Genomic DNA, 26,382 nt, shown 5'->3' on the forward strand with positions numbered 1-26,382 from the left:
TCTTTACAAGTTAATCCAAAATTTATACATTTTGAAGCCTATATAAAGATTTTAAAAAACACAATCAGACACAATAAAGTTTCAAAAACTATGATTATGACATTCTAGAGAATTAAGTGCTTTTAAACTTTATGGCAGCAGTCTGGGAGGGCTTTTTATTTTTTGCTCCAATGCCCCTCTAGGGAAAGTTAGGTCCATAAAAACAAAAGATTTTTTAAACTGGCATACTGCAATTCCAAGCATTAACTCTACTGAACACCTTAGGGATGAGAGCCTATCACCCAACAACAGTGCTTTTGTGTTTGAATGGTAGAAAATCCCCACAGTCCCATTCCAACATTGAGTGGAAAGGCTTCCCAGAAGGGAGAAGGCTGTTAGGGAGGGCCTACTCTCTATAAATGCCAATGAATTTGAAATGAAATGCTTAACAAGCACACAGGGCTGTGATGTTTTGATGTGCACATACATTTGACCATATAGGCCACACACACCCTGCAGTTAAATTTGGTTGTCAGTTCACCTTTTAGAACTTAATCCTGTTTTTCTGAGGTAAATATGACGATACATGACATTGTTTACAAGCTGTTTAACTGACGTCTTTCCTCGGTTGAAACGCTGATTGAGCGAATCAATGTGACATGATACGGATTTCGATAAGTTGTACTCTATCTTTTAACAAACTTTCAGATGCTCATTCATGTTTATTTCGCGCTGTGACTGGTATTATTAAGCCGGAAGAGAGATCAGCGCTGCTGCTTCTCTTGAGCTGCGCCAGAGCGATCTCACGCCACAGCGCCAAAACGTTATTGATGTTTTTGAGTTTCTAAAGAAAATGGACGTCATTTGAAAATTGAGACTTTGTTGCATATCAATAGTAACAAAGGACAAAGATTATTGCGATTTTTTTGGATGCGTGCAGCCGCGATACAATGTTCCATTAACTCAAATGAAACAGGTTGACTAATCGATTCTTCAGATTTAAGAATCGATATCGGTTCGTAAAAATGAGAAAAAATCAAAACCCAGCCGTAGTTTTGTACACCAGAAGTTCAGTAAAATTACGGGTACAATCAAATTAACTAATTAACTAAATTAACAATCAAAGTAGTTATAGAGTGCTCAAAATTTTCTCGGGGGAGCGTGCCCACGAACCAGCGTGCACCCCCCCCCCCAGATATCTCTTATTTTAATGCACGTCTGTAAATACCCAAAAAGTATTGCTATACCACGATATGTTGTCCCGCGGCGAGTCATTTTTACCCAGTTGCACCTACACAAAATTTGAGGGTACCAAATCCCACTTTAACCACTGACTAGTCATGTTCAAAATGATCAAAATGATGAATCTTATCTTTGCTCTGACCCAGTGATTATAGATAAAGCCGAAGAACCCTCAGACATATTATAAATAGCAATATGAAAGGTCAAGTATTTCAAATTGTCTGTTTAAAAATACCTCCCAGCCTCCGTTTATGTTCTCTCTGTTTGCAGGATTTCCTTGGCCAGGCCTTGTGTTCGTTGGGAGAGGTGGTGGGTTCGCAGGGCAGTCGTATGGAGAAAGATCTTGGGTAAGAACCGCTCTGTTTGTTTTGTTAACTCCTGAGTTGACAGAGAATGCTTGTTATGAGCCCGCTGAACCTTACTTATCTAAACCATGTTGGATTTATATGGTTTTGTCAACTCTAAATCTACTCTGAAACTCAGAGTTTGCTCACCTAACTTCATGCATCAGGTCTCATGTCGTTCTTGGCATGAGCCAATAGCTTAAGTGTAAAATGCATGTGATGTTTACATTGAAGTACAGTTCAAATGTTGCCGTGCAGAATGTATACAATGCAAAGAAATGCTGGGAAACCATCAGTAACTAAGCAAACTGTGACTACGTGTTTAGTTGAGGACTAATGAGCTGCTGTTCGCTATTGGTGCTCTTTATTCTGACTATGCTCATTAAAGTCTTTGGTCCACCTTTGAGCTTCCTGCATATCCTTCACACCAATGTCATATTGTCATTGCACCTGAACTAGAATTTTTTTTTCCTGACTTGGAAGTCCATTTCGGTTCTGATCTAAGTAACTCAACTCTTTCTCTTGAGGGGTGGTAAAGGCCTGCCTCGCATACATTCTTTTCTTTGCCTTGGTTATCAAAGCAGACTCATTAGATTGTCAGTGGGAGCTCAGCGTCAGTGGGTGTCCCTGTCACCGTTGCTCCATTAGCTAAGCAGAGCCTCATGTCAACATTCTCATTACATCCAGATAAAGACAGACCACTAGTGTTGATCAAGAAAATGAAGAACACAGTGGGTTGAGGTTTTGTACATCCCTGCTGTTTGGAGCACTTCTATTACTTCTATATAGTCATACACTATTATGTGTGCTTGTCATACACTCACCTAAAGGATTATTAGGAACACCTGTTCAATTTCTCATTAATGCAATTATCTAATCGACCGATCACATGGCAGTTGCTTCAATGCATTTAGGGGTGTGGTCCTGGTCAAGACAATCTCCTGAACTCCAAACTGAATGTCAGAATGGGAAAGAAAGGTGATTCACAATCTGCTCAGTTACTGGGATTTTCATGCATAACCATTTCTAGGGTTTACAAAGAATGGCGTGAAAAGGGAAAAACATCCAGTATGTGTCAGTCCTGTGGGCGAAAATGCCTTGTTGATGCTAGAGGTCAGAGGAGAATGGGCCGACTGATTCAAGCTGAAAGAAGAGCAACTTTGACTGAAATAACCACTCGTTACAACCGAGGTATTCAGCAAAGCATTTGTGAAGCCACAACACGCACAACCTTGGGGCCGATAGACTAGACCCCACCAGGCACCACTCATCTCCACTACAAATAGGAAAAAGAGGCTACAATTTGCACGAGCTCACCAAAATTGGACAGTTGAAGACTGGAAAAATGTTGCCTGGTCTGATGAGTCTCGATTTCTGTTGAGACATTCAGATGGTAGAGTCTGAATTTGGTGTAAACAGATTGAGAACATGGATCCATCATGAATTGTTACCGCTGTGCAGGCTGGTGGTGGTGGTGTAATGGTGTGGGGGATGTTTTCTTGCCACACTTTAGGCCCCTTAGGGCCAATTGGGCATCATTTCAAATGCCATGGCCTACCTGATCATTGTTTCTGACCATGTCCATCCCTTTATGGCTACCATTTACCAATCCTCTGATGGCTACTTCCAGTAGGATTTCATTCAAATTGGTTTCTTGAACATGACTGTACTAAAATGGCCCCCACAGTCACCAGATCTCGACCCAATCGAGCATCTTTGGGATGTGGTGGAACGGGAGCTCCATGCCCTGGATGTGCATCCCACAAATCTCCATCAACTGCAAGATGCTATCCTATCAATATGGGCCAACATTTCTAAAGAATGCTTTCAGCACCTTGTTGAATCAATGCCACGTAGAATTAAGACAGTTCTGAAGGCGAAAGTTCTGAGTGTCCCTAAAAGAGCTAAGAGCAAACTTTTCAATTATTGTTGGATGTAGCTGTACTATAATGGCATGGGTTACAAAAGTTGTTTCGGAAGCGTTAAAATATGGCGAAATCCCACACTTGTGCCTAGGGATGGGTACCGAAACCCGGTATTAAACGGGCCCCGGTACTGAATTTTGAAAGACCGCTGTATCGATAAGCTCGGACGTTACCGGTTCTGCTGTCGGTACTGGAGAAATTAAGTAAATACACGCAAGTTGGGCTACTATTTATTATTCCTATAAAGACGTTATCTCGAACATGTTTATATCACCAGCCATTTCTATATATAAACTATATTTTAATTAAACCATATGTCTGTGATGCAAATTTGCAATTCGCAGTTCAGAAGAGAGAGAGAAGAGAGAGAGAGCGATCTCTCACGCAAAGCCACAGCACGCGCAACACGACAGCCCTTGCTTAATGAGTGACAATGAGGACAGAACTAAACATCCAACGTGGTTACACTTTAGATCTGGGGTATTATTCTAATATATTTTGTATTTCGGCTTCCAAAGATTATAAAAAGAAGATATTTGAGATAAAACCGTTAAAAAACGAAACGATCTGTCCAGCTTAACTTCCTTTACTTCACAGCACTGCGAAGCGCTGTCAGTTCTTCCTAAAACCCAAACGTAACCGTCAGAATCAGCACGATCGGCGATTGTAGCAAAGTGCTGTCTTCTACTGTTGCAAGATCAAGAAAATAGCTATTAAAAACACAAAAACCTGCGCAAGAGACGCTGTTCACAACACAAGGCGGTGCACGCTCCGAAACGGACTGCAACGAGACATGAAAAGTAACCTATATACTTGGGCTTTGTGCGTCCTTAACTATCAAATATACATACAAATGTCAAAATGACCAGCTCTGAGATTCACTTAAACACAGTTTATTCACTTAAACACAATTATGTCTTAAACCAAACTGACGTAAATAATAGGGAGAAAATGATGGTGCATCAGTCCCCATTATCTGCACTCGGTCTTAAAGGGGCAGCAGTCTAATAGCCTAAACCTGCTGACGATTCAGCCATTAATGCAAATCAAACAACAAAAGGCAGAGAAAATCACTCACAGCCTTTGAATGAGTAACTTTAGATTTAATAAGCATTATTCTATCTATGATAAACTACAGTGCTATTTTATATTTGATGAATAGGTTTCTTTTCAGACAGAAACAATTACCTGACAAGATATGTTAGTAGACCTTCCTGAAATTAAAGCACTTTGTATATAATTTGTACCTTTGATTAATTCTATTCTTGTGTTTGTACTTGTTTTTTTTTCTTATGTGTCCTTTTTGTATAAACAAAAAAAGCCTGCACATTGCTGCATAACAAAAATATATTTTTCTTCGTTTTGCTTTTTAAATTTTACATTTCAAAATATAAAGTTTAATTATGTTCTTAATTCTTAAAAAAAAAAAAAAAACACCAAAAAGAACCGATAAGAATACCGTTAAAGTACCGGATCGATAAGCGGTATCGGTAAGAGTAGTAATACCGATAAAACCTTAACGATACCCATCCCTACTTGTGCCCGAGGCCTGAAGGGAGGGACCTTTAACAACCCTAATGACTGTTAATTACAGCTAATTACACAGTTCAATCACCCCGCCAAACTCGGTCGGGAGACGCTGCATGAAAGGAAAAAAAACATTGCTATTTCGGGCACTATTGGTGGAGAGCTTGGGAGATGTGTTATTCTGTTTCTAATGTGTGTTTGAATAGTCTGTCGATTGACTTCTGAGTTAGTCTGACACATTTGCACTTATACAATTGTACATGCGTGTGTGTGAGTGGCAAGTGTTCATTGAGAGCAATGCATTCATGTCTGACAGTGCAAACTGGCAAGTGTTGTGATTGAAGCGATATGAGTGATATGATTAAATATAACTAATTGAACGAATTGATTCATAATAAAGACCTTAAAGAAGGTCGGACGCATATAGTGTCATCTGGGTTTTTAGATGGTGGCTTGATTGATTGATTGTGGTGGTTTGAGCTTGTCCAGTGCTTAAATTTGAAAATTTAGAAAAAACAGATTGTCCTGAATATCCTGAAAAGCAAATAAGTCAGTATACTATCAGCACTTTTATGATGATAGATGCACTTTTATGATGATAGATGCACTTTTATGATGGATAGATGCACTTTTATGATGATAGATTCACTTTTATGATGATAGATGCACTTTTATGATGATAGATGCACTTTTATGATGGATAGATGCACTCTTATGATGATAGATGCACTTTTATGATGGATAGATGCACTTTTATGATGATAGATTCACTTTTATGATGATAGATGCACTTTTATGATGGATAGATGCCCTTTTATGATGGATAAATGCCCTTTTATGATGGATAAATGCACTTTTATGACGGATAGATGCACTGTTATGATGGAAAAATGCACTTTTTTGATGGATAGATGCACTGTTGTGATGGATAAATGCACTTTTATTATGGATAGATGCACTTTTATGGACTTCAAAACAGAAACAGACATTCAATGCTATTATAAAGCTTGGAAGATCCAGGACATTTTTTAAAATAACTCTGATAAAAGAATGTCGTCTGAAAGAAGAATGTCATATACACCTAGGATGACTTGAGGGTGAGTAAATCATGGGTTAATTTTAAATTTTTGGTGATTTATCCTTTTAACTTAAAAAAGTGAGGAAACCTGTTGCCATCATATTATTAAGTAAATAATTGAAAAACACATTCAATTACGCATGGGTTACTTTACTCAATAAAAGTTAAGAAACCCGTTGCCTTAAAATTATTAAGTAAAGTTCATGCGTAATTGAAAAAACTCGACAATTCCATATACATTTTTTTTTTATTATTATTTACTTAATAATTTGAAGGCAACAGGTTTCCTCACTTTTATTAAGTTAAGTCAACTGACAACACAGTATTGGTGCCAAGAAGCTCCGGGGAGAATCAGAGTTTCAGTGATGAGCTAAAGCACTGCAAATAATGACTGTTTGAGTATCACTCCCATTCCTGTCTGAGAATATAAATCAAGAGTCATTTCGTTAATGCATTTCTATATATATATATAAATAAAACCGTAAGAAAAAGAAGCAGCACTTTTCGGTTTGATTTGAATGATACTTGTTATTTCATTCAGGTCTCTGTCGACCGAGGGGAGATAATTACACACGCATGCACAGACAGAAAAAAACAGGCATTGCACTGCTGTGTCGCCAGTACTTAATTACCTTGCTAACTTGAGATGCTGATTGCAAATGCATGGATCTTGATTGGGACTTACAGGAGGGACTAAATGCAAAAAAAACCTAACAATAATAATAATAACAAGGTATGAAAGCGTTGGACTGTGAAAACGTGATATTAGAACAATGTCGCTTGTCATATTTCATCACAAAGAGACCAAGATATTGAAGAAGAACCTTGGACAAATGCTTACATTTTAAATATAATATTTATTTTTGTTTTATAAAAGAGAGGAGTAAAAAAAAATGCTGCCTTAAATTGTCAAGTCAACTTAAATTATATTAAACTGACTTAAAAAATAGTTCAATCTTGTGTAACCTAAGCTCTTACCAATCTGGAAAGTAAGACTTTAACAAAGAAATGATCCCTTAAACTATTGGCTTCAATGACCCCCATATGTTTTAACATGTTGAAGACCTTTCTCAAACAAAAAACAAGTCTACAAAGAATACATGAAAAGAACATTTCAGTAATCACACTAGTAACTTCTAAGTAAAACCTCACAAGTCTAGAGAAGTCATACAACTCATTTAATATTTAGAAGGAAAAATATTGATTTATTGAATACCTCGATTTTTAATTACTCATCATTACATATATTGAAGCAGCGGTGGGTTCCAATCCACCCCCTTCAGCCTTTCCAGGTACAAAACTAGACATGTTTTCTGGTTTACAATGGACATAATTTAGCATTATCATTAATAGTGCTGAAATGTGATGATTCAACTTTCAAAAATGTACTAAATTACACTAAAAAACAACAAAAATACATGATTTCTGTTTTGACAAAGCAAAGTTCCCCATTGAAATGATCTTGCTTACTAAACTTGGGCATCATAGACGTGCAGAAATATATAATTGAACCGCTTCAGTTATGATTCATAGTTTGTACAAGATTCTAGCTTTAAAATGTTTTTGTTCAACAATGACCAATTTCAATAATGTTCCACTAAAAAAAATTATTTGAATATGAAATATGTATTAGATGACATCTTAGTCATGTTTATTAGATATCTCTGCTGGGTCCCTCTGTTACACAGGTTGGGGTTGTCATGGTGACGAAAGGGTTTCTCACACATCATGTCTTTCCATTTGGGCCAACGTATGCACACTGTAATGTTTTCCAGTTCTGTATTTCAGCTGTCTTACACCTCACGACATATAAAACATGGTTCGGTTTTGCTGCATCATGATTGCCTCTTTAAAATGTTCTCGAGGTATAACTTATAAACTTATTAAACTTAAACGAATTCATGAACTGCAAGTTATTCTTGGCCGATTCGCACTCTTGAAGTGTTAGATATGATTCAGCTGCGTTTTTGTGTGTACTCTTTGATGAATAGAAAGTTTAGATTGTTAACATTTTTGTTCAAATTTTTAAGTCTTCTTTCTTGTGTTACTTTGATTAACTGGCACTAGAAATGTTGACATTTACTCTCAAGTTGGACGTTTAATCAAGATAACAGCACAAAGATTAACAAGAACTAATCAATACATTCATCATACAAAAAGGTTGTGGGTTCCCTTTATCTAGTACTAGATATTATCCAAATATTGGAAACCATTAAATGTAAAAAATAACCAGTAAAGTCTGTAATTACGTAAATCAGATTATGCCCAATGGGTGAATTAAGGATGCCATTTGTAGTGTTAAAAACTCTTAACAGTGGCTCAGGATGGCAGCTTTCTAGAAATCTCCTTCACATGTAGGGTTGGTTCAGGATAATTGGGGCATTTCTTTTCTCAGTCATCTCAATGTCAAAATGCATGTGTCCCAATTTACCCTGAATTCACCCTACCTAAAAATTACAATTCTGTAATGAAATGAGACTAAAGCTGTGCAATAAATGCGCCAAACAATGTCCAATATATTCCAATCTTCTGAAGCTATACAAAAGCTTTGTGTAGTTAAAAATGCCCCCTTGGAAACAGAATTTGAGGTATGTAGCACAAAAATGTTGTATAAGTCTAATTTTTGGCTAGTATAGCCTCTAATTCATGGATATTTCCTGACCAAGCACCATTTATGAATTACACTTTTGTATGGACCACTTATATGATGGTTTATGGTGATTTTTGGTCATTCAGAAGCTTGAGTCACTTAATTAGATGAAAAAGAGCAGCCAGGATATTCTTTAAAGTCACGCTTTGCAAAGAAAGTCATACGAGTTTTTCTCGGTTAAGTTCACATTAAATATAAAAATTCTCTCAGTGTTACTGTATATTTAAATTAAATTGTGTGTGAATCAGTATTCAAACAGGGGAAGTGAGTGGTTTTAGTTGAACAACTTTAAATACAGTGTACTATCTATCATACAGTTTAAGTAATAATATAATATATTTTAGTTAATTATGGGGCTTGACAGTCTCATAGATCAAGTCCAGCTCTAATAAAGTAGTCAGGCAATACCCACTTTGCTAAATGACAGCTTGGTTTTGCCCAGAGCACAATGGCACAGCCACAGTCCAATTACACTCACTTAAACTCTGCACAAATGAAAGAGTGTTAATAAACCTTAATCAAGACTTTATCCACCGAGTTGTCTGTGCAAGAGTCAATTCATTGTATTACCAACAGCAGAAGAATCCATCAGAGAGCCTGATTTACGCTGGAAAACATTGTGACTCTAAGGAAGGAGGGATTTTCTTGCCATATTTTCACAATGAATGGAACGTTAATATGAAGCTTGGTTATTTGTATCCTAATTAAAGGTTTTATTTGGATTTGGGTTATGTTTTTGGGGCCATGGTAATATACGTTTACCATTTATAGTATAGGTAATGTACCATGGAGTACTTTTTTAATACCTATATATGATGCGTACAATACATGCATGTATGATACATTGAAAAATTGGCTTAATGATGTATACAATATCACTGTCCAACACATTTATGACCTGAATACTCCCATTTTTGTCGCACACAGGGGGATTCCAGGGAAGAAATGTGGGAAAATTATTGTGAAGGCTGAGGAGCTTAACAACTGCAGGGTAAGCGCTAATATTGATCCATTTCAATTCAGGGCTAATCTCTCACTAAATCCCTACCTAAAACATCCAGTATATACTCATTTGTCATTTAATACAGAAGTATAAACAAGCATTAAAAAAAAATGAGATTTTCTAATGAAATTGTGTATGTAGATTGATATGTTTTTAGCTTAGCAACATGCTAACATTAAACTCGGTTGAATTCAAATACTATCCAAGTTTCCTGTGCGCTTCCATCACTGATTTCATAATGAAATTGTGTGAAGAGCATCACCTTGGCAACATGCTGATGTCAAACTATACCGAAATTGATTATGATCCAAGTCTCTTGCAATATTGCTGATTTTATGGTTTACATTTTTGCTAATGCATCATACTAATGTCAAAATCTAATGAAATCACTTATAATTTGGCTTCTGTTATAGTCTATTCAAAGTATTTATCTTAGTTGTAATACACAGGATTCAGTAATAGCGCACATGGTGTGCCAAGAACTCCAGCTGTGCTAACACACACACACATAAATACATAAAGGCCCCCGCAATGCTAGCGGAATTTGTCTTTCACAACAGGGACCAATAGACCTTATCCCATTCCCTGCTGGAGCATTGCATCTCTCACCGTGAATGTGATACGCTTGTCAAATGGATTTCTGATTAGGCCTTTTAGCCTTGACATCTGGGCGTTGTAGCCAAGCTATTTAGCATTTGTGTAATGCTAGTTGTCTAGAAACCACAAATGGCCACATACTCAGTACTGATATTGTTATCCAAGGTCTGCTAATTGCTCTAAATCCACATGTACACTCCCATTGCCCTCATAACCTGCTTTTCACCCTGCAGGAGTCTGTGATGATGCAATTTTGTGGCAACAAGCTGGACAAAAAGGACTTTTTTGGCAAATCGGACCCCTTCTTAGTGTTTTACCGCAGCAATGAGGATGGAACGTGAGTAACACAGACACATTGTCAGCTACACACACTGCCCACAACGTTAATTTCATCTCCAGGCTCTGTGTTGCGGGAAATGGCTTTCTATTGAATTCCTTTAAGTTCTTACCCATAGTCCTTTGCACCTGGATCAGCAGGGTTCTCCTGAAATGAAACAATCACTTCTTATCTGGCTGATTCTGTACTTCAATAAATTTCAACTTCACTCGGAGACGAAGGGGTCATTCAGCTTTTCTGTCAAATTTCACAATACCCTGTGCCTTTGTTTGTGTAGATCAGCTACAATAATTATTACAGCTGTGTTTTGAAGCTACTTTTCATTTTGGTTCTACACATAGTAAGATATCAATTTACTTAGCTATCTGTTCTTAAAGGGTTAGTTCACCCAAAAATGAAAATTCTGTCAGTATTTACTCACCCTCATGTTGTTCCAACCCCGTAAGACCTTCGTTCATCTTCGCAACACAAATTAAGATATTTAAGATATTAAGATCACTCCTGCATACAAGTCTATAGGCTTCTTGAGGGAATGACTCGAAAAGTCATTAAAGACATCGTTAAAATAGTCCAAGTGACTACAGGGGCTCAATCTTAAGTTTATCAAACGACGAGAACACTTTTTGTGCGCAAAAACAAACTAAAATAACGACTTTATTTCAACTATTCACTTCCTTCTCCATGGGCCTGTAGTCAGTTAACGTAGTGTGATTGCGAAAAGGGACGTCACACGTAGGCTCACTATTGGCCGACGCTGGCCATGTGTGTGATGCGTGTGACGTACAATAACAGAAGCTTACGCTATTAAACTAGTAACCTGACTCGCGCAGAGGGAGAAATAAACGAATAGTTGAAATAAAGTCGTTTTTTTTTGTTGTTTTTTGCGCACAAAAGTGTTCTCGTCGTTTGATAAACTTAAGATTGAGACCCTGTAGTCACTTGGACTATTTTAACGATGTCTTTAATAAATTTTCGCGGACAGAAAGTCATTCCCTCAAGAAGCCTATGGACTTGTATGCAGGAGTGATCTTAATATCTTAAATATCTTAATTTGTGTTCCGAAGATGAACGAAGGTCTTACGGGGTTGGAACAACATGAGGGTGAGTAAATACTGACAGAATTTTCATTTTTGGGTGAACGAACCCTTTAAGGGATTCTTTATCTTCTTACTCATGTTGTTAGCATAGCAACATGCTAACATCCAATTGTATTGGAATCTGTGCACTTAAAAAGCATATAATTACTTACTTTTTTTCTGTTGGACAGATAAGATTTGATATGAAATGTCCATACATTGTAAAATAGTGCTAACCAAAACAGTTTGGTTGCTAACATTCTTCAAAACACTTTTTTGTGTTTCAGTTAAGTAACTGAAATGTCATTTTTTGGGTGAGCTATCCCTTTAAACATGAGTGAGTGAATGTTTCAGATCAGTTACTTATGAACTGGCAGACAGTAGACAGTGGTTCGCTAAAAGCTAATGTTGGCTAATGGCTAATGCTAATGATGACTTTAGCCTGAGTAAGGTGTGTTTTTTATTACCGTAAATGATCAAACTCTGACAAGGTGAGGAGTAACACAACCATTTTGTGTGTGTATGTGCCTGTAGATTTTAGAATTACATATTAATTTACAAAAAGCTGCGGTTCTTTGTAATGATGGATCATTATGTGGCTTTTCTTGGTACCAGCCTGAGACCATCTCACAGAAAAGCATGATATTTTCAAGATAATTTATTCACGACAATGTACACAGAAAAGATATTCCTTTGCGTTTTTTTTTACGTACAGACGACAACTTATCAAAACGTTCCCCGTTCACACAGATATGCGAAAACAATTAAAAACATTTTTTATTCATGACATGCCAGTAGTTGGCGATGTCACTTTGTAAAGAAACACTACACGCTTATAGACTGAATACATAAAATATGGAGAAGTGCACTTTGGAACCCGTTTTCAAGAGTTTGCATTTCCAGACCTTGACAACATTGTTGTCGTGTAAATGAACTGCCACAATACATTTAAAAGTTTTCTGTTTTTAGTTGAAAGAGATGTTGTGTAAGCAGACCCTAAAACTCACACACATACACACATCAAAAAGAGCTTTTTACCTCCTGAACCATGAGAACAAGGGGTAAACTGTGTGTGTGTGTGTAATAAAGGAAAAATAAATGTGTGTAAATAGGAAAAAGGCCAGTATTGAGCTGTGTACCCAGCCCATAACTGAGCAATCCATTCATGTCTATGTCCTTTAGAGAACAGAGTCTGGTTTTAAAGCAAGTTTTGAGGGAGTAGCTCAAGGGCCAGTTTCAGAAAGTCAAACCGAATATGTGCAATATTGGTTCAGTTTCCGAAACAGCCCTGTTGATGCTTAGCAATAAAACCAAAACAAATTCTCAACAATAATCACTTTTTTGGACAGTTTTCAATATGTTTGTACAGACAGTATTTCTGTATTACACAGTAAGGTGTGCCAAATAAAGTGTGATTTCAGCTCACTCAAACATGATTTTCTGCGATGGTTTGTGCAACATTAAAAGATTCCAGTTCCTTACATTTTTCAAGTGCATTTGAGAGATATGTCTTCAAAAAGACATTTTGGAACATAATTTGGTCACAATCAACAGATTAAATTACACTTATATGCGTTAACTTTTGATTACAGTTACTGTAATATTTTCTTTTATCTTACAGATTTACTATATGTCATAAGACAGAGGTGGTGAAGAACACGCTGAACCCTGTGTGGGAAGCCTTTAAAATCCCCGTCAGAGTCCTGTGCAATGGCGATTTTGACAGGTATGTAGTGTTTTGTAGTTTGTTAAGGTATTTTTAGGTTTGATCCCCTCACAGTTGAACCACAACTGATCAACTCATCATGCATCAATTTAATTCTAAAATCCATATTTTTTTATTCTATTTTAGCGCTGTCAAATGATTAATCGCGATTAATCACATCCAAAATAACAGTTTGTGTTTACATAATATATGTGGGTGCACTGTGTATAAATATTTTGTACACACACATGCTTGTATATTTAAGAAAAAATATTATTTATATATAAAATATTTATATTTGAATCTAGTTATACGCTTGACCACTTTGAATCCATTCACGCGTCAAGAACGGAATTGACGCACGTAAAAAACAAAAGTTTGAAGTGAAATTTACGTGCATGATACGCGTCAGAATCGAAATCCGTTGGCGGCCATTTTTTTTTTATGTCGACCGAGCATTCATCGAGAGAGTCACCGCTCTGTATTTTCTCTGGAGAGCAGAACAGCGGCGTGAGGTTCATCGTCGCCGTATTTGTGTCCACCAGACCATTCGGAGGCGAACCGTTTGCCGAGTTTCACCTTTTGCTCGCTCCAGGAGCTGTGCTGGATGTCGGCCACTGTCAGCGGTACTTCCGCCTGTCCCGCGGCCAGTTTGATGACCTGTTGTCCCGCATCGGAGCGAGGATCACCCTCGCCCTCATCCATCTAATCTGTAATTTATTTTTGTTTTGATGATAAATAGAGCCAGCTTCCAAAAGTTATTAACCTGTCCTGTGATTTTTTTTCTCTCTCTCACGTCCAGACACGAACTTATCCATGTATGTTGGTTGTCTTTACATCTTAATAATATTTCAAATAGTCTAGAGATGGAATAAATAACATTCAATACAAAATGAACATGTCTCGTAAATTGAAATAACGTTTTAAGCGATACAATATTTGCTTTGTTGTGCATTAGAACCACACGAGGCTTTTAGTCATATTACAAAATAATTTATTGAAGCATCCAGATTCTTCACCACGTGAGCAAGCAGCTAGGCTCCCGATTGGTTAACGCGGCGCAAATTGACGGCAAAGTTCAGATTTTTCAACTCGGGCGGCAGACCTGAATTCGCGTCAAACGCGTGAATGCACAAATAGCACTAACTGAATCATTCACGCGTAACGCGGCAGACGCTCAATTTGCGCCACAAGCACGCGCGAATGAGGCATATTCGTCTACCGCGCCGCGCTCCACGCCTCATTCGCCGCAGGAATTTTTACGCGCGTAACGCGTCTTTGCATTGACTTAACATTGAAATCATTCGCGCCTGACATGCTATTCGCGTCCGGTGTGAATGTGCCATTACCGTTTTTGAATCCATCCAGCCGATCTCCGGTTCTAGCGGTACCACTTTTAGCATAGCTTAGCATATATCATTGAAGTGGAAAAGACCATTAGCATTTAACAAAATGACCAAAAATTTCTATATTTTTCCTATTTTGACACTTCTGTAGTTACATCGTTCACTAAGACCGACGGAAAATGTAAATTTACGATTTTCTAGGCTTATATGGCTAGGAACTCTCTCATTTCTGAATGCCACAGTACGGCAGTTAAGTTTCTTGATTATTACACAGGAATGAGAGTGATGATGATGTATGCTAAGCTATGCTAAAAGTGGTAATGCCAGAACCGGAGATCGGCTGAATGGATTTAATAACGGTAAAACTCAACAGTTTAACTCTGGGGGAGTGGTAAAATGAGCCTATTTCCAAAAAAAGTGGAGTATCCCTTTAACTCGCTAGAGTGTAGAAGAACTGAGGAAAAATGACTGAAGATTTTTAGTTGTCTATAAATAAATGTATTATAAGTGGGACACTGGGAATCTGGCAATTAGAAGTTTTAGTAATGACAATTATTTGAGCTCAAACTTTTACTGTACGCTGCTTTTGTATTGGCTACAAAAAGTGAGAAGTCCAAATTAAACATGATTTTATGACTCGTAAATGTAAGTACACATTGATGACCTAAGACACGAAACGAGCGATTTGTGTGAGAAAACGAACAGTATTTATATCGTTTTTACCTCTTGTTACCACAGCCACGTCCAAGTGATCTGAGGGCGTGGGCGCTTTGTGGCTTTGGTCACGAGAGGTAAAAACGATATAAATACTGTTCGTTTTCTCACAAAAAACGCTTTTTTCGTGTCTTAGGCCATCAATGTGTACTTACATTTACGAGTCATTGAATCATGTTTAATCTGGACTTCTCTGTGCATGCTCTTTGAGGTGGACCCCATATACCTCCATTATATGACTGATAGACACGAACGGATTGACCTAAAAATATCAAAATTGAAACTACTACAGAAACAAAGACACCTACATCTTGGATGCCCTTGAGGTAAGCTAAAACATATCAAAAATGATTTTCAAAGTGAACTATCCCTTTAAGGGATACAATAATTGACTACAGGGGGACTTTAAGAGACATAAGACCCAACAGAGAATAGAATCCCAAGCGCAGCACTGTATCCTGGAAGCCTCCATCATGAGCAGCTCAAACGGGGCTCTTGCTGTGTGGCGATAAAGCGGGAAGCTTCCTCACGGTAGCGGCACTCACTGATGAGTATCGATCGGTACCGTAGCGCACTCTCCCACACAATGCCTCGGCTTTATCTCTGATTGAACATGTGGGAAACGAAAGAGAGAGACGGACAGACATGGAGGAAGAGCACTGGGCATCCGTAGGAGTCTGGGACAGGAGATAAGCCTGTGCAGGCGCTCTAATAAAGAAGCACGGATTGTCTCGCTGATGATAACACTGAGAATGGGTGCTAAGGGATGCTGTGGGGATTGGGTTGTTGTTAGCATGTGTTGCGTTAAAGCTCTGTGTAATTGACAGAGCTGTTCTGTTTGAACTGTGCAAACTCATCACTTGCCTGTCACGCCACGGACAGCCGAAGTCGTAATTATTTTCTGTCAAAACTCACTAATCCGAACCTGTGAAAAGAAAGTGCCACGGAAGGAAGAGTAGGCTGATTTTTAGAGATGTTTTAGTAATAAGTCCAATTATAAAATTCTTTAAAAAGCTCTAAAATCTGATTGGATGGCCCAATTTAAAAAAAAAAATACATATAATTCTATAAAACCACAGTATGATTTTATTTTATCAGAATGATCAAATTCACGCTAATTATTAGTTGTTATGATTTCAAAAAAGAACTTCAGATTAGAAGTTTCTTCAAGGAAATTGCAGTTTTTGAATGATTCAAATTCAAAACATATTATAGTCAGTGATAACTGATGTTCTTACTTCGTTCTTCAAGGTTTTGAAAAAAGAATAAAGAGGTTAATTAGTCATCAACGATAAAGCTTTTTTTGTTTTTGTGGTTATCATGAGAATTACCATGGAAACAAATCATTTCCAATGACATGAACAACTGAACAATATTACTTTAGGATAGTTGATTATAAAGGCTTTCTATTACAATGATCCCTATTACTATAGGGTTACACTTTTGCATACAGCATTTGTGCTTTAGAATTTATTAAATTAATGATCCATAATACAGTATTCCAATTTCATCTGGCAGACAATAAATGTAAACAAACAACAACAACAAAAATTGCTTATGTGAATTATTGTGGCATGGAATAATTTAATTCTCTAATCATGGATGGAATCATATTTCATAAATCTCAACACTACAGTTTATGTTTAATATGGACCAATTCTCTGTCTCTTTCACAGAGCGATCAAGGTTGAGGTGTATGACTGGGATCGTGATGGCAGGTAATGAACTGTAAACTGTCACATGAAGCTTAAAATACTCATCTGACACTCACTGCATACATCCATTAATTATAGGGTACAGATAGCTAAAGTCGTCTCGGTGGGATACTGGAATTGAGCATGAAACAAATAATCAAATTGAGCAGTCTTTTAAAGCCAAAACGTTTTTTTTCATGGTCAAAATATGCGCAAAAAGATGTCCAATACATATGCAAAAGCCCAAAACACACACTTTTGTGTTTAAAATGTTTCAGAACTTAATTCATAAAGGAAACGCCAGTATCTGCAAAAAAGCACAAAAGCTTTGAAATATACTTGTTCCTCCCATCAAATTTTTTTCCATAACCATGTCCCATTAGGGGCTCCATAGTATGTCTTTTTCAGCACATAAAACATAATTGCATGTACTGTAAATATACATATTAGACTCTTATTTAGATACATAATTGGCTGGGATTTGTAAGCACGTTTGTATGTTTTTGTATTTTGGAACCATCCAACGCTATCTCGCGACCAATTCGTACGAGGTGGCTAAATTGTACGAATTTGAATGACCTTACTCGTACGAATTCGTACAATTTGTCTAAACCCCAGTGACGGTTAGGTTTAAGGGGCGGGGTCAGGTCATTCTTACGAATTCACACGAATTGGGCAAAATTGGGTATAATATGTAATTGGGTTTAATACGAATTGGGTATAATACGATATAATAATACGAGTATAATACGAATTGGGTAAAATATGTACGATTTAGCGGAAAAAAACAACAACAACATAAGATTGATTCCGTACGTATTAGCAATCTTGGAAAATACGTGCGAAGTGCCGTGAGATCGGGTTTATCAATCACATAGATTCACATATGTAATTATGTTCCCTTTCGTCCTGGGAACTCCAATGTGTCGTCGGGGAGTTCCCTGACGAATCGGGATCACGCTACTTCCAATTCGCCAGGGAACTCCCCGACGACACGTATGTAACCGAGACGTTCCCTTTCGTCCTGGGAACTCCGACGTGTCGCCAGGGAATTCCCTGATGAATTGGAATTAGCGTGATCCCTATTCGTCAGGGAACTCCCCGACGACACGTCTCCGTTCCCTGTACTCAGGGAACGAGGGTTACATACGTAACCGAGGCGTTCCCTTTCAAAACACCCTATACAAAAAAAACGTCTCAACTACGTATGTAACCCTCGTTCCCTGAGTACAGGGAACGGAGACGTGTCGTCGGGGAGTTCCCTGACGAATTGGGATCACGCTAATTCCAATTCGTCAGGGAACTCCTCGACGACACGTTGGAGTTCCCAGGACAAAAGGGAACGTCTCGGTTACTTATGTAACCCTCGTTCCCTGTACTCAGGGAACGAGGGTTACATACGTAACCCTCGTTCGTAACCCTCGTTCGTACGTAACCCTGTACTCAGGGAACGAGGGTTACATACGTAACCGAGACGTTCCGTTTCGTCCTGCGAACTCCAACGTGTCGTCGAGGAGTTCCCTGACAATTTTTTTTTTTATTCGTTTTTTTTTTTTATGACGTTTTTTTGTATAGGGTGTTTTGATTTAAAATAATGAATCTTTTCATTCAAAGCATGATAAAAGGCTGGTAACTTATCAGAGCTAAATGTTTTTTTTTGTTTTTTTTAAATGTAATGCTCATTATGAAATGAATGTAATGTTTTCCAACAATGTCTCTTTCTAATTTGTGTATGTGTGTGTTTTACAGCCATGACTTTATTGGAGAATTCAGCACAAGCTATAGAGAACTTTCAAGAGGCCAGTCACAATTTAACGTGTATGAGGTAATCTTATACATTTTAATAATTTTCAAAGCTCATTAACACAATATTTTTCACAGTATAACTGTGTTTCTATCACTGAATAAGAGACAAACATGTCCCAATTGTCTTTAAATGCATTCCCTTGCAAGGAAAGCTCAGAAAGTGACAGTGAAGGGAGGGCATCCTTCCTCTGTTATAGTCTTGACTCCCGAAACGTTATCTTTCTAGGCTAATGAAAATATTTTCAACCATGCGTGGAACATTTCTAGACTTGTTCATCATATTCTACCCTTGAGCATTGGCCCTTCTGTCACAGTCATAAAAAAAAATCACATATTTCTCATTTCCAGCCATGTATAGGGTCATACTGTATACATCCATTCATTCATAAGATCAATAACTGTTCTTTGTTCTATCAAATCAGCAAATAAGCATGTGTCATGCAATCCTCCTGCAAATGATCTTATTATAATTACTGAAAAATGCAAACATGATACATAACATATTACATTTCTTCCACATAACTTACAGTATTCAATTTGTAGGCTGGAACTTCTGAATAAGTGAGAAAATCACCACTTTCAGACAACTTGTGAAAGTAATTTGTTTTCCCTGCAAATTTTCCACACATTACAGTTCTCAGTGTGTGGGTACCAGAAAATAACTTTAAGATATTTATGCATAATGAAAACCTATCTTCTTAAAGAAACACAGTTGGTTCCTTCAACACAATCAATTTTGACAAGAAACATATTTTTCCACTTAAGTAGATGTACAGTTAGACCTGCATATGAAAGACACTGGAACATCAAATGCAAACTAAAGATAGATATTTTACTACAGGTGTTGTTTATCATTTTAATAATGTTAGCGAAGGAGCTTGTCATGATCATTTTCCACCTTCTTTATGGGCACAGTGACATTTAATAATAATAACAATGCACACAATAACGATATTTGGTATATTTGAAGTGAATCTACAGATATTTAGAGCAGAATTTTGAAAAAGATTTATTAAATTATATTTTGGACTGGGAAGGAAGTTTTGAGTTCTGAAAATGTACATTTTCATAAGACTTTTTAAATCTGAAATCATGAGGAAAATAAGTGAACTTCAGATTTATATTACTTATAAATGTACTCATTGTTTAAAGTAAATTTAGATAGTATCTTTCCCTGAGACGCTGCCCCTATCAAATCTAAATAACAAAATGACAAATCTGAGAGAAATTCCATCTTTTGAGGGATGATGTATATAAAAAAATCAATGTTTTCTCAATTAGACTGAGTAATTTCACATTGTCATTTAAGAGAAACACTCAGCAACGTGAGAATTTAGTCACAGATCTTGAGATGTTAGCAGATGTTCTCATTCCACAGGCGCTGCATATGTTCATAACTCATTTAGCATTTGTGAGTGGGAGGAAGAGATACTTTATTTTATATTTTTATATATGTGGCTCGGGCTTTTCCACATGCGAATAATTGTCACTGTATAATCTCAGTCTTTTGTTGTGTTCGGTTGGTCTCACATATTTCTCTAGCCTCTTGTTTTGCTTTATTTTTCCCTTTCTCCTTTTCTTGCATGCACAAATATGTTCATGGAGACACATAAAAAAATATTGTTGGTTTAACTTAAAAAAGTAAGTAAACTGGTTGCCTTAAAATTTTACGTTGATTGAACTGGAAAAAGTGAGTTAATACAATGAAGGAGATTAATTTAATCATCAGCTCAAAATAATAAATTATCTCAACTAAATAAATTATTTAAGTTGATTTGACAAAAGAAAAAATGTTGTGATAACAAATCTTAAATATTTTTTACAGTATATATATATATTTCTACAATGTAAAAAAAAATTATATGACCAACATAAGTTATGACAATATATGTTTTACATTGCTTTAACTCATCAAAATAAGTTAACTTTTTATGTTACACAAGATTCAACTCATTTTTTAAGTCAGTTTAATGTAATTTAAGTTGAAATGACTTAAACATTCAAGTTTAAGATTGTACTTAATTTAAGGCAGCAACTTTTTACAGTGTACATATAGTTTTGATTTAACTTGGACTGTGTGTAGAAGGGCTGTCGTATAAATACAGTCCATACATCTAAATTATGTAGCGCTTATAGTCTTATACAAATCCCATTATCTACTACACTGTAAAGAATATTGTTGGTTTAACTTAAAAAAAATGAAGTAACCTGGTTGCCTTAAAATTTTAAGTTCATTGAACTGGAAAAATTGAGTTAATACAATGAAGGAGATTTATTTAAGCATCAGAAACTCAAAATAGTATGTTATCTGACCTACATAAATTAAGTTGATTTGACAAAAGAAAAAATGTTGTGATTACAAATCATGAAAATATTTTGACAAATTTCCCCTAGCGGACGATGAAGTCTAATCTATTCTACACTGTAAAAAATGTTTTCAAGATTTGTTATCACAACATATTTTCTTTGTCAAATCAACTTTATAATAATTTATTTAGTTGAGATAACTTATTATTTTGAGTTTCTGATGGTTAAATTAATCTACTTCATTGTATTAACTCACTTTTTCTAGTTCAATCAACTTAAAAATTTAAGGCAACCAGGTTACTTACTTTTTTAAGTTAAACCATCAATATTTTTTTACAGTGTATTCTATTCTATTCTATTCTATTCTATTCTATTCTATTCTATTCAATTTCTTAAGCAATGGCATTCATTAATTTTCTCTCCACAGGTCATAAACCCAAAGAAGAAAGGCAAGAAGAAAAAATATCTCAACTCTGGAACCGTAAGCAAACATTTTTCATGTTGCTCTCTTGATAGTGTATGATTTTGTTTTTGATGATTGATTTTTCTGAGTTTCGGAGAGAAACTACAAGTAACATTGCCTCTGGGTGATATGACAAAAATGTGGTAACACTTTACAATAAGGTTCATTAGTTACCTTGGTTAACATGAACTAAGAATGAACAATACTTCTACAGCATTTATATTATTATTATTATATTTATATTTATTCATTTATTATTAATCTTAGTTAACATTAATTTGAACATTTACTATTACTTTATTAAAATCAAAGGTTGTATTTGTTAACATTAGTGAACTATATAGTGAACATATATGTATTTTTATTAACTAACATTAGCAAAGATGAATAAATACAGTTGCAAATGTATTGCTCATTGTTAGTTCATGTTATTTAATGTTAATAATGAACCTTAAAGTGTTACCAAAAAAGTTACATCACAGCGTGTGTACATTTATTTCACAATAATAACATTTTTCAATCTGTTTTATATAAAATCTGCATTGAATACACTGAGTTCTGTCTAGTCTTTAGTTTGACAAGTTTTCCCAACAGTTTTTAGCTGCTGTTTTGTAGTGTATGCTTGAGGAAGTCCCTTTATTTAAATCAGAATCACTCAAAAGAAAGAGTCAATTGATATGACGAAATGACGGCACAAAGAATCACATTGTCCGACTTCATGTTTCCAGGTGACGCTGCTCTCGTTTCTCGTTGATATTGATGTCACCTTCCTGGACTACATCAAAGGCGGGTAAGTGATGTTTCGCTCATTTGCAAACACTGCTTCTGAGGTGGAAACCCCAACAGACAACAAATGCTCATGGAAAAATAAAGTGACTCGGTGTATTTAAACTCTCACATTACTAGTGGTGAACCACCCAGAACGTAGCCTGCGTCCTCAACAGCAGGTCTCGACAGGTTCTTGAAGTCCTTCTAGGCAATTAAGCTGGCAGTACAGATGACAGACTTCAAGCCGGACACCATGAGTGATCAGGTCCATTCATGGTAGATGATAGATGAGGTTGGGTTGCTATTCTTAGCGCAGGTGTGTGCGATTAAATGCGAGGGGTAGGCAGGGTTCATCCATGCATGGCAGATCGCACGCCCACACTGAGCGACTCTTTTCATTAGATGGTCACCTCTGCTCTGACACGACACCACCAGACGTCCATTTTAATGGCTACTCCTTCCTTTTAGTCTGAGTCTGAGATGTTGTGGGGAAAGTTCGCTGCGCGAGATGAATTTGTCTCTAAAATTCATTTACTTGCTGTAACCATACTGGAATGTTCAGCTCATCATTTATTGATTTCATCCAATTACTAATGGCTGAACAGGATAGTTTATCCAACAATGGAAATTGTGTTATTCTAATTTTAATGTTCCTAAGACATAAGCTATAAAATGTTGGGTCTTTCATGTGTAGTAACCAAACACAATGCACATTTTTTTTATTCTTCACACACAAGCTTCATTAGAGGTGAGGGTAATCAGGGAATAATGGCATCAGTGTTAATGACAAAGAAAAAGCGAAAACCTTTTGGCAAGTGATTAGAAATGTACTCTGTGTGTTCATGTTGGTTTCATGAGGTCTCACAAACTTTTTTCAGATATTAATATGCAAAGAGTAGTTTTGTTTAACTATATTTTTTTTAAGAAAAAACAATAAATGACTATGCCAAAAGATGTAATAAGCCTGACTTTTAAGTCATTTCATTTTTCAATATGTATTTTTCCCCTTTATTTTGTTATTGATTCTTTCATCCTGACATTTTGTTACTTTATGTCCCCCCGAAATATAAAATTACTATTAAAAAAAACATGCATCATTGAAGAGATGTAGTGAAGTCACGCTAAGTCTGAATTACATTTTTAATAAATAAATAGATAGGACCAAAAACGGTTGACTCCTACATTTCAATCTGTTCTTCACACGAAGTATGGTTTCAGAAGACCTCGAGGGGATGGAAAGGCGTAGCGACAAAAACTGGTCCCAAACAGATGGGTAATAATATAATAAATTAAATCCTGTGAGCAATAAACAATAAACAATAAAATCCGGTGAGCTTTTTAGCCTATATTCGTGTGCAGATCTTTTTTTTATATATATTTTAGAATGAACTATGTAACAATGTTAAAGGCTCAGTGAAGAACGAGGCAAGAACTGGCAAAAGTTATAAACATATAAAAAAAAACAACGCAAAAGTAAATCTCACGGACGACTGCCGCATAAACTAAGGGTACGTCTACGCGATAACGATATGCTTAAAACGGAGAAGTTTTTTGCATACAGACGACACCATTGTCAAAACGATCCCCATTCACACGGATCCGCGAAAACGCCTAAAAACGTTGTATTATGCTGCCAGGCCATTAGATGGCGATGAAACACTATAGACTGAACATGTAAAGCCCCGTTCACACTTCAAGCGACTATCGATTGCGGGCGACTTCCGGCGACCGGTGGGGCGTGTCCAGTGGCGCAACAAAGTTGAGATCTGGGGTGCGTTTCCCGAAAGCATCGTTAGCCAACTATGGTCGGAAGTTCCGTCGTTATCAGCATAGTTCAACGAGTCTGTGTTTCCCGAAACCATCGTTCCAACGAACATTCGCAAACAGCATCGCAAAGTTGTGTGGTTTGAACGACAGCTCTCGACCTATGGTTAGCGGCATCGTTTCTATATTCCATGACATTTGGATGTTATAAATCTTTATCTTGAGCAAAATAAGCAAGCTGACATTCAGTACAACCGGTGTCTTTTATTTAGAACACATACAAATGGAATTTACGTCTTTTAGTTTGTCGAAAGATTTGAAGTAACGTGTTTGAAGAGTGCGCATGTGCGAACGTGCTCTACTATGTAAGAATGAGCCAAATATTGATTCTGGTAATAAAGCAAAACAACGGAGAACAATTAGAAATAGTCCTCAGATGACATGTCTGTAATTTATATAAAACAAATCTAGCGTTAATTGGATCTCAAACAGTTTCGTTAAAAGTAGCTATAACTCCACCACGTGCGAAACCAACGTGGTTGAATGATACTTTGCGACAGTGGCTTTCGAGAAACAGTCGCGACTAGCTAGTTGATTTTTCCAACGATGCATCGTACTATGGTAGTGAAGCAGCGAACTACGTCGTTGTACGGGAAACGCACCCCTGTTTAACTGTGAGTGGAGCGCGTCTCTCTTCAGTGCTGAGTCTGACCGAGGCAAGTTGAACGAGAATCTCATTTTAGCAGTCAGAAACTGTCCTATAATTTATGATATATCTCCGTGTACATACAGTGGTGTTCACCGTACGTGACTGAATGGTTTCGGGAATACAGATAGACCGGTATTTGCCCGTTAAATAGCCGCGATGGCAAAGAGCACTCACTGTTTTCGTTCATCTTTGATGTTATGCATTTATGTACTGATTCCGTTTATATTTAGACTTTTCCTTCCAAAATATTTGTTTGTAGCATCAATAAAACGTATTTGTTGTCTAATATAGAGTAATATCCCTGAATGTCAGTTACAAACATTACTAGGCAACCAGTAGTGGGAACACCCTCCAGAGCAGCCACTGGTGACGTGCAGCGACAAAGTGAACGGAGCTTAATACGCATGTGCGTGACGTCATCGTCTTCGGAGATTCGCGGTTTTGTTGTTTACACAGAGACCGTTTTCAAAAACTTGCACTTTGAAAGCCGTTTTCAAAAGTTTGAGCTTTCACCCAAAACCCGTTGTCGTGTAATTGAACCGCCAAAACACATAAAACGTATTGTGTAAACAGCCCCTAAAACAAAACAAGTCGGCATCCCTCTTTTTATCCTTCCGGAGCTCTTCCGTGGGACTCGAGACCTGTGTGGTGCGCCAGTTCAGATGCAAAAGCCTCTAAATGCCTTTTGAAATTTTCTTCTTTAATGATGATTTTTGTCAAACTTGTATATTTAAGTTCAGTAATTTCACTTAAATAACAATTAATAGGTAATTATCATTGCCATTTAAGTGAAATCACTGAACTTAAATATACAAGCTTGATACAAATTATCATTCTAGAAGAAAATTTCAAATGGCACTTAGAGGCTTTTGCATCTGAACTCTTCAATTCTTGTCATGGTCTTTACACAACTGTGTAAAGATTCTTCAAAAATATCTAATTTCTTTGTCTTTCATTCCCAGAAACAACAACCACAAGAATAAACTATAGCAGAATATTCATTTTTTGGCTGAACTCTTTAAGCGAGTAAATAGACAGACATGCACATGCAAATTCACATACAGTAGGTGGATTTATATATTTGATGTTTTTCAGAAGGCAACTCCCAAAGCGGTGTTTCTTGGCGGTAATGGCTGCTGTTTTTCGGTGCATGTCATTGTGTGAACGGCTTGAGTGGAAAGTTGTGTAGGGCTGTAAATGGATTTTGTCGAGAACTCTCGCACATTACGTAATGGCAGCCACGTTTTCGGTTCCCCTATTTATGCACATTTTTTCCTCTGCCGTGATAAAAGCTTCTCTGCACCTGTTGGCTGTTGCAGTATGAAACACTGTTAGTGTAATTCTGCAT

The 26,382-nt window shown here is 36.8% G+C and overlaps 1 protein-coding gene across 2 annotated transcripts in view; it reads left to right on the forward strand.

Annotated features, from left to right (window-relative positions):
- LOC120477083 (copine-8) overlaps window positions 1-26,382 on the forward strand; it is a 117,898-nt gene that overhangs the window by 56,410 nt on the left and 35,106 nt on the right. For both annotated transcript variants that reach the window (XM_039668490.2, XM_089126651.1), the window contains 8 exons: window positions 1,492-1,568; window positions 9,673-9,736; window positions 10,579-10,682; window positions 13,380-13,484; window positions 17,200-17,241; window positions 18,967-19,042; window positions 21,758-21,811; window positions 22,522-22,583. In XM_039668490.2, coding sequence (XP_039524424.1) covers window positions 1,492-1,568; window positions 9,673-9,736; window positions 10,579-10,682; window positions 13,380-13,484; window positions 17,200-17,241; window positions 18,967-19,042; window positions 21,758-21,811; window positions 22,522-22,583 — 584 coding nt within the window. The remainder of the gene's footprint in view (window positions 1-1,491; window positions 1,569-9,672; window positions 9,737-10,578; window positions 10,683-13,379; window positions 13,485-17,199; window positions 17,242-18,966; window positions 19,043-21,757; window positions 21,812-22,521; window positions 22,584-26,382) is intronic.

This window comes from Pimephales promelas, chromosome 24 (assembly GCF_988280905.1).
Source record: "Pimephales promelas chromosome 24, fPimPro1.hap1.1, whole genome shotgun sequence".
Taxonomy (NCBI): Eukaryota; Metazoa; Chordata; class Actinopteri; order Cypriniformes; family Leuciscidae; genus Pimephales; species Pimephales promelas.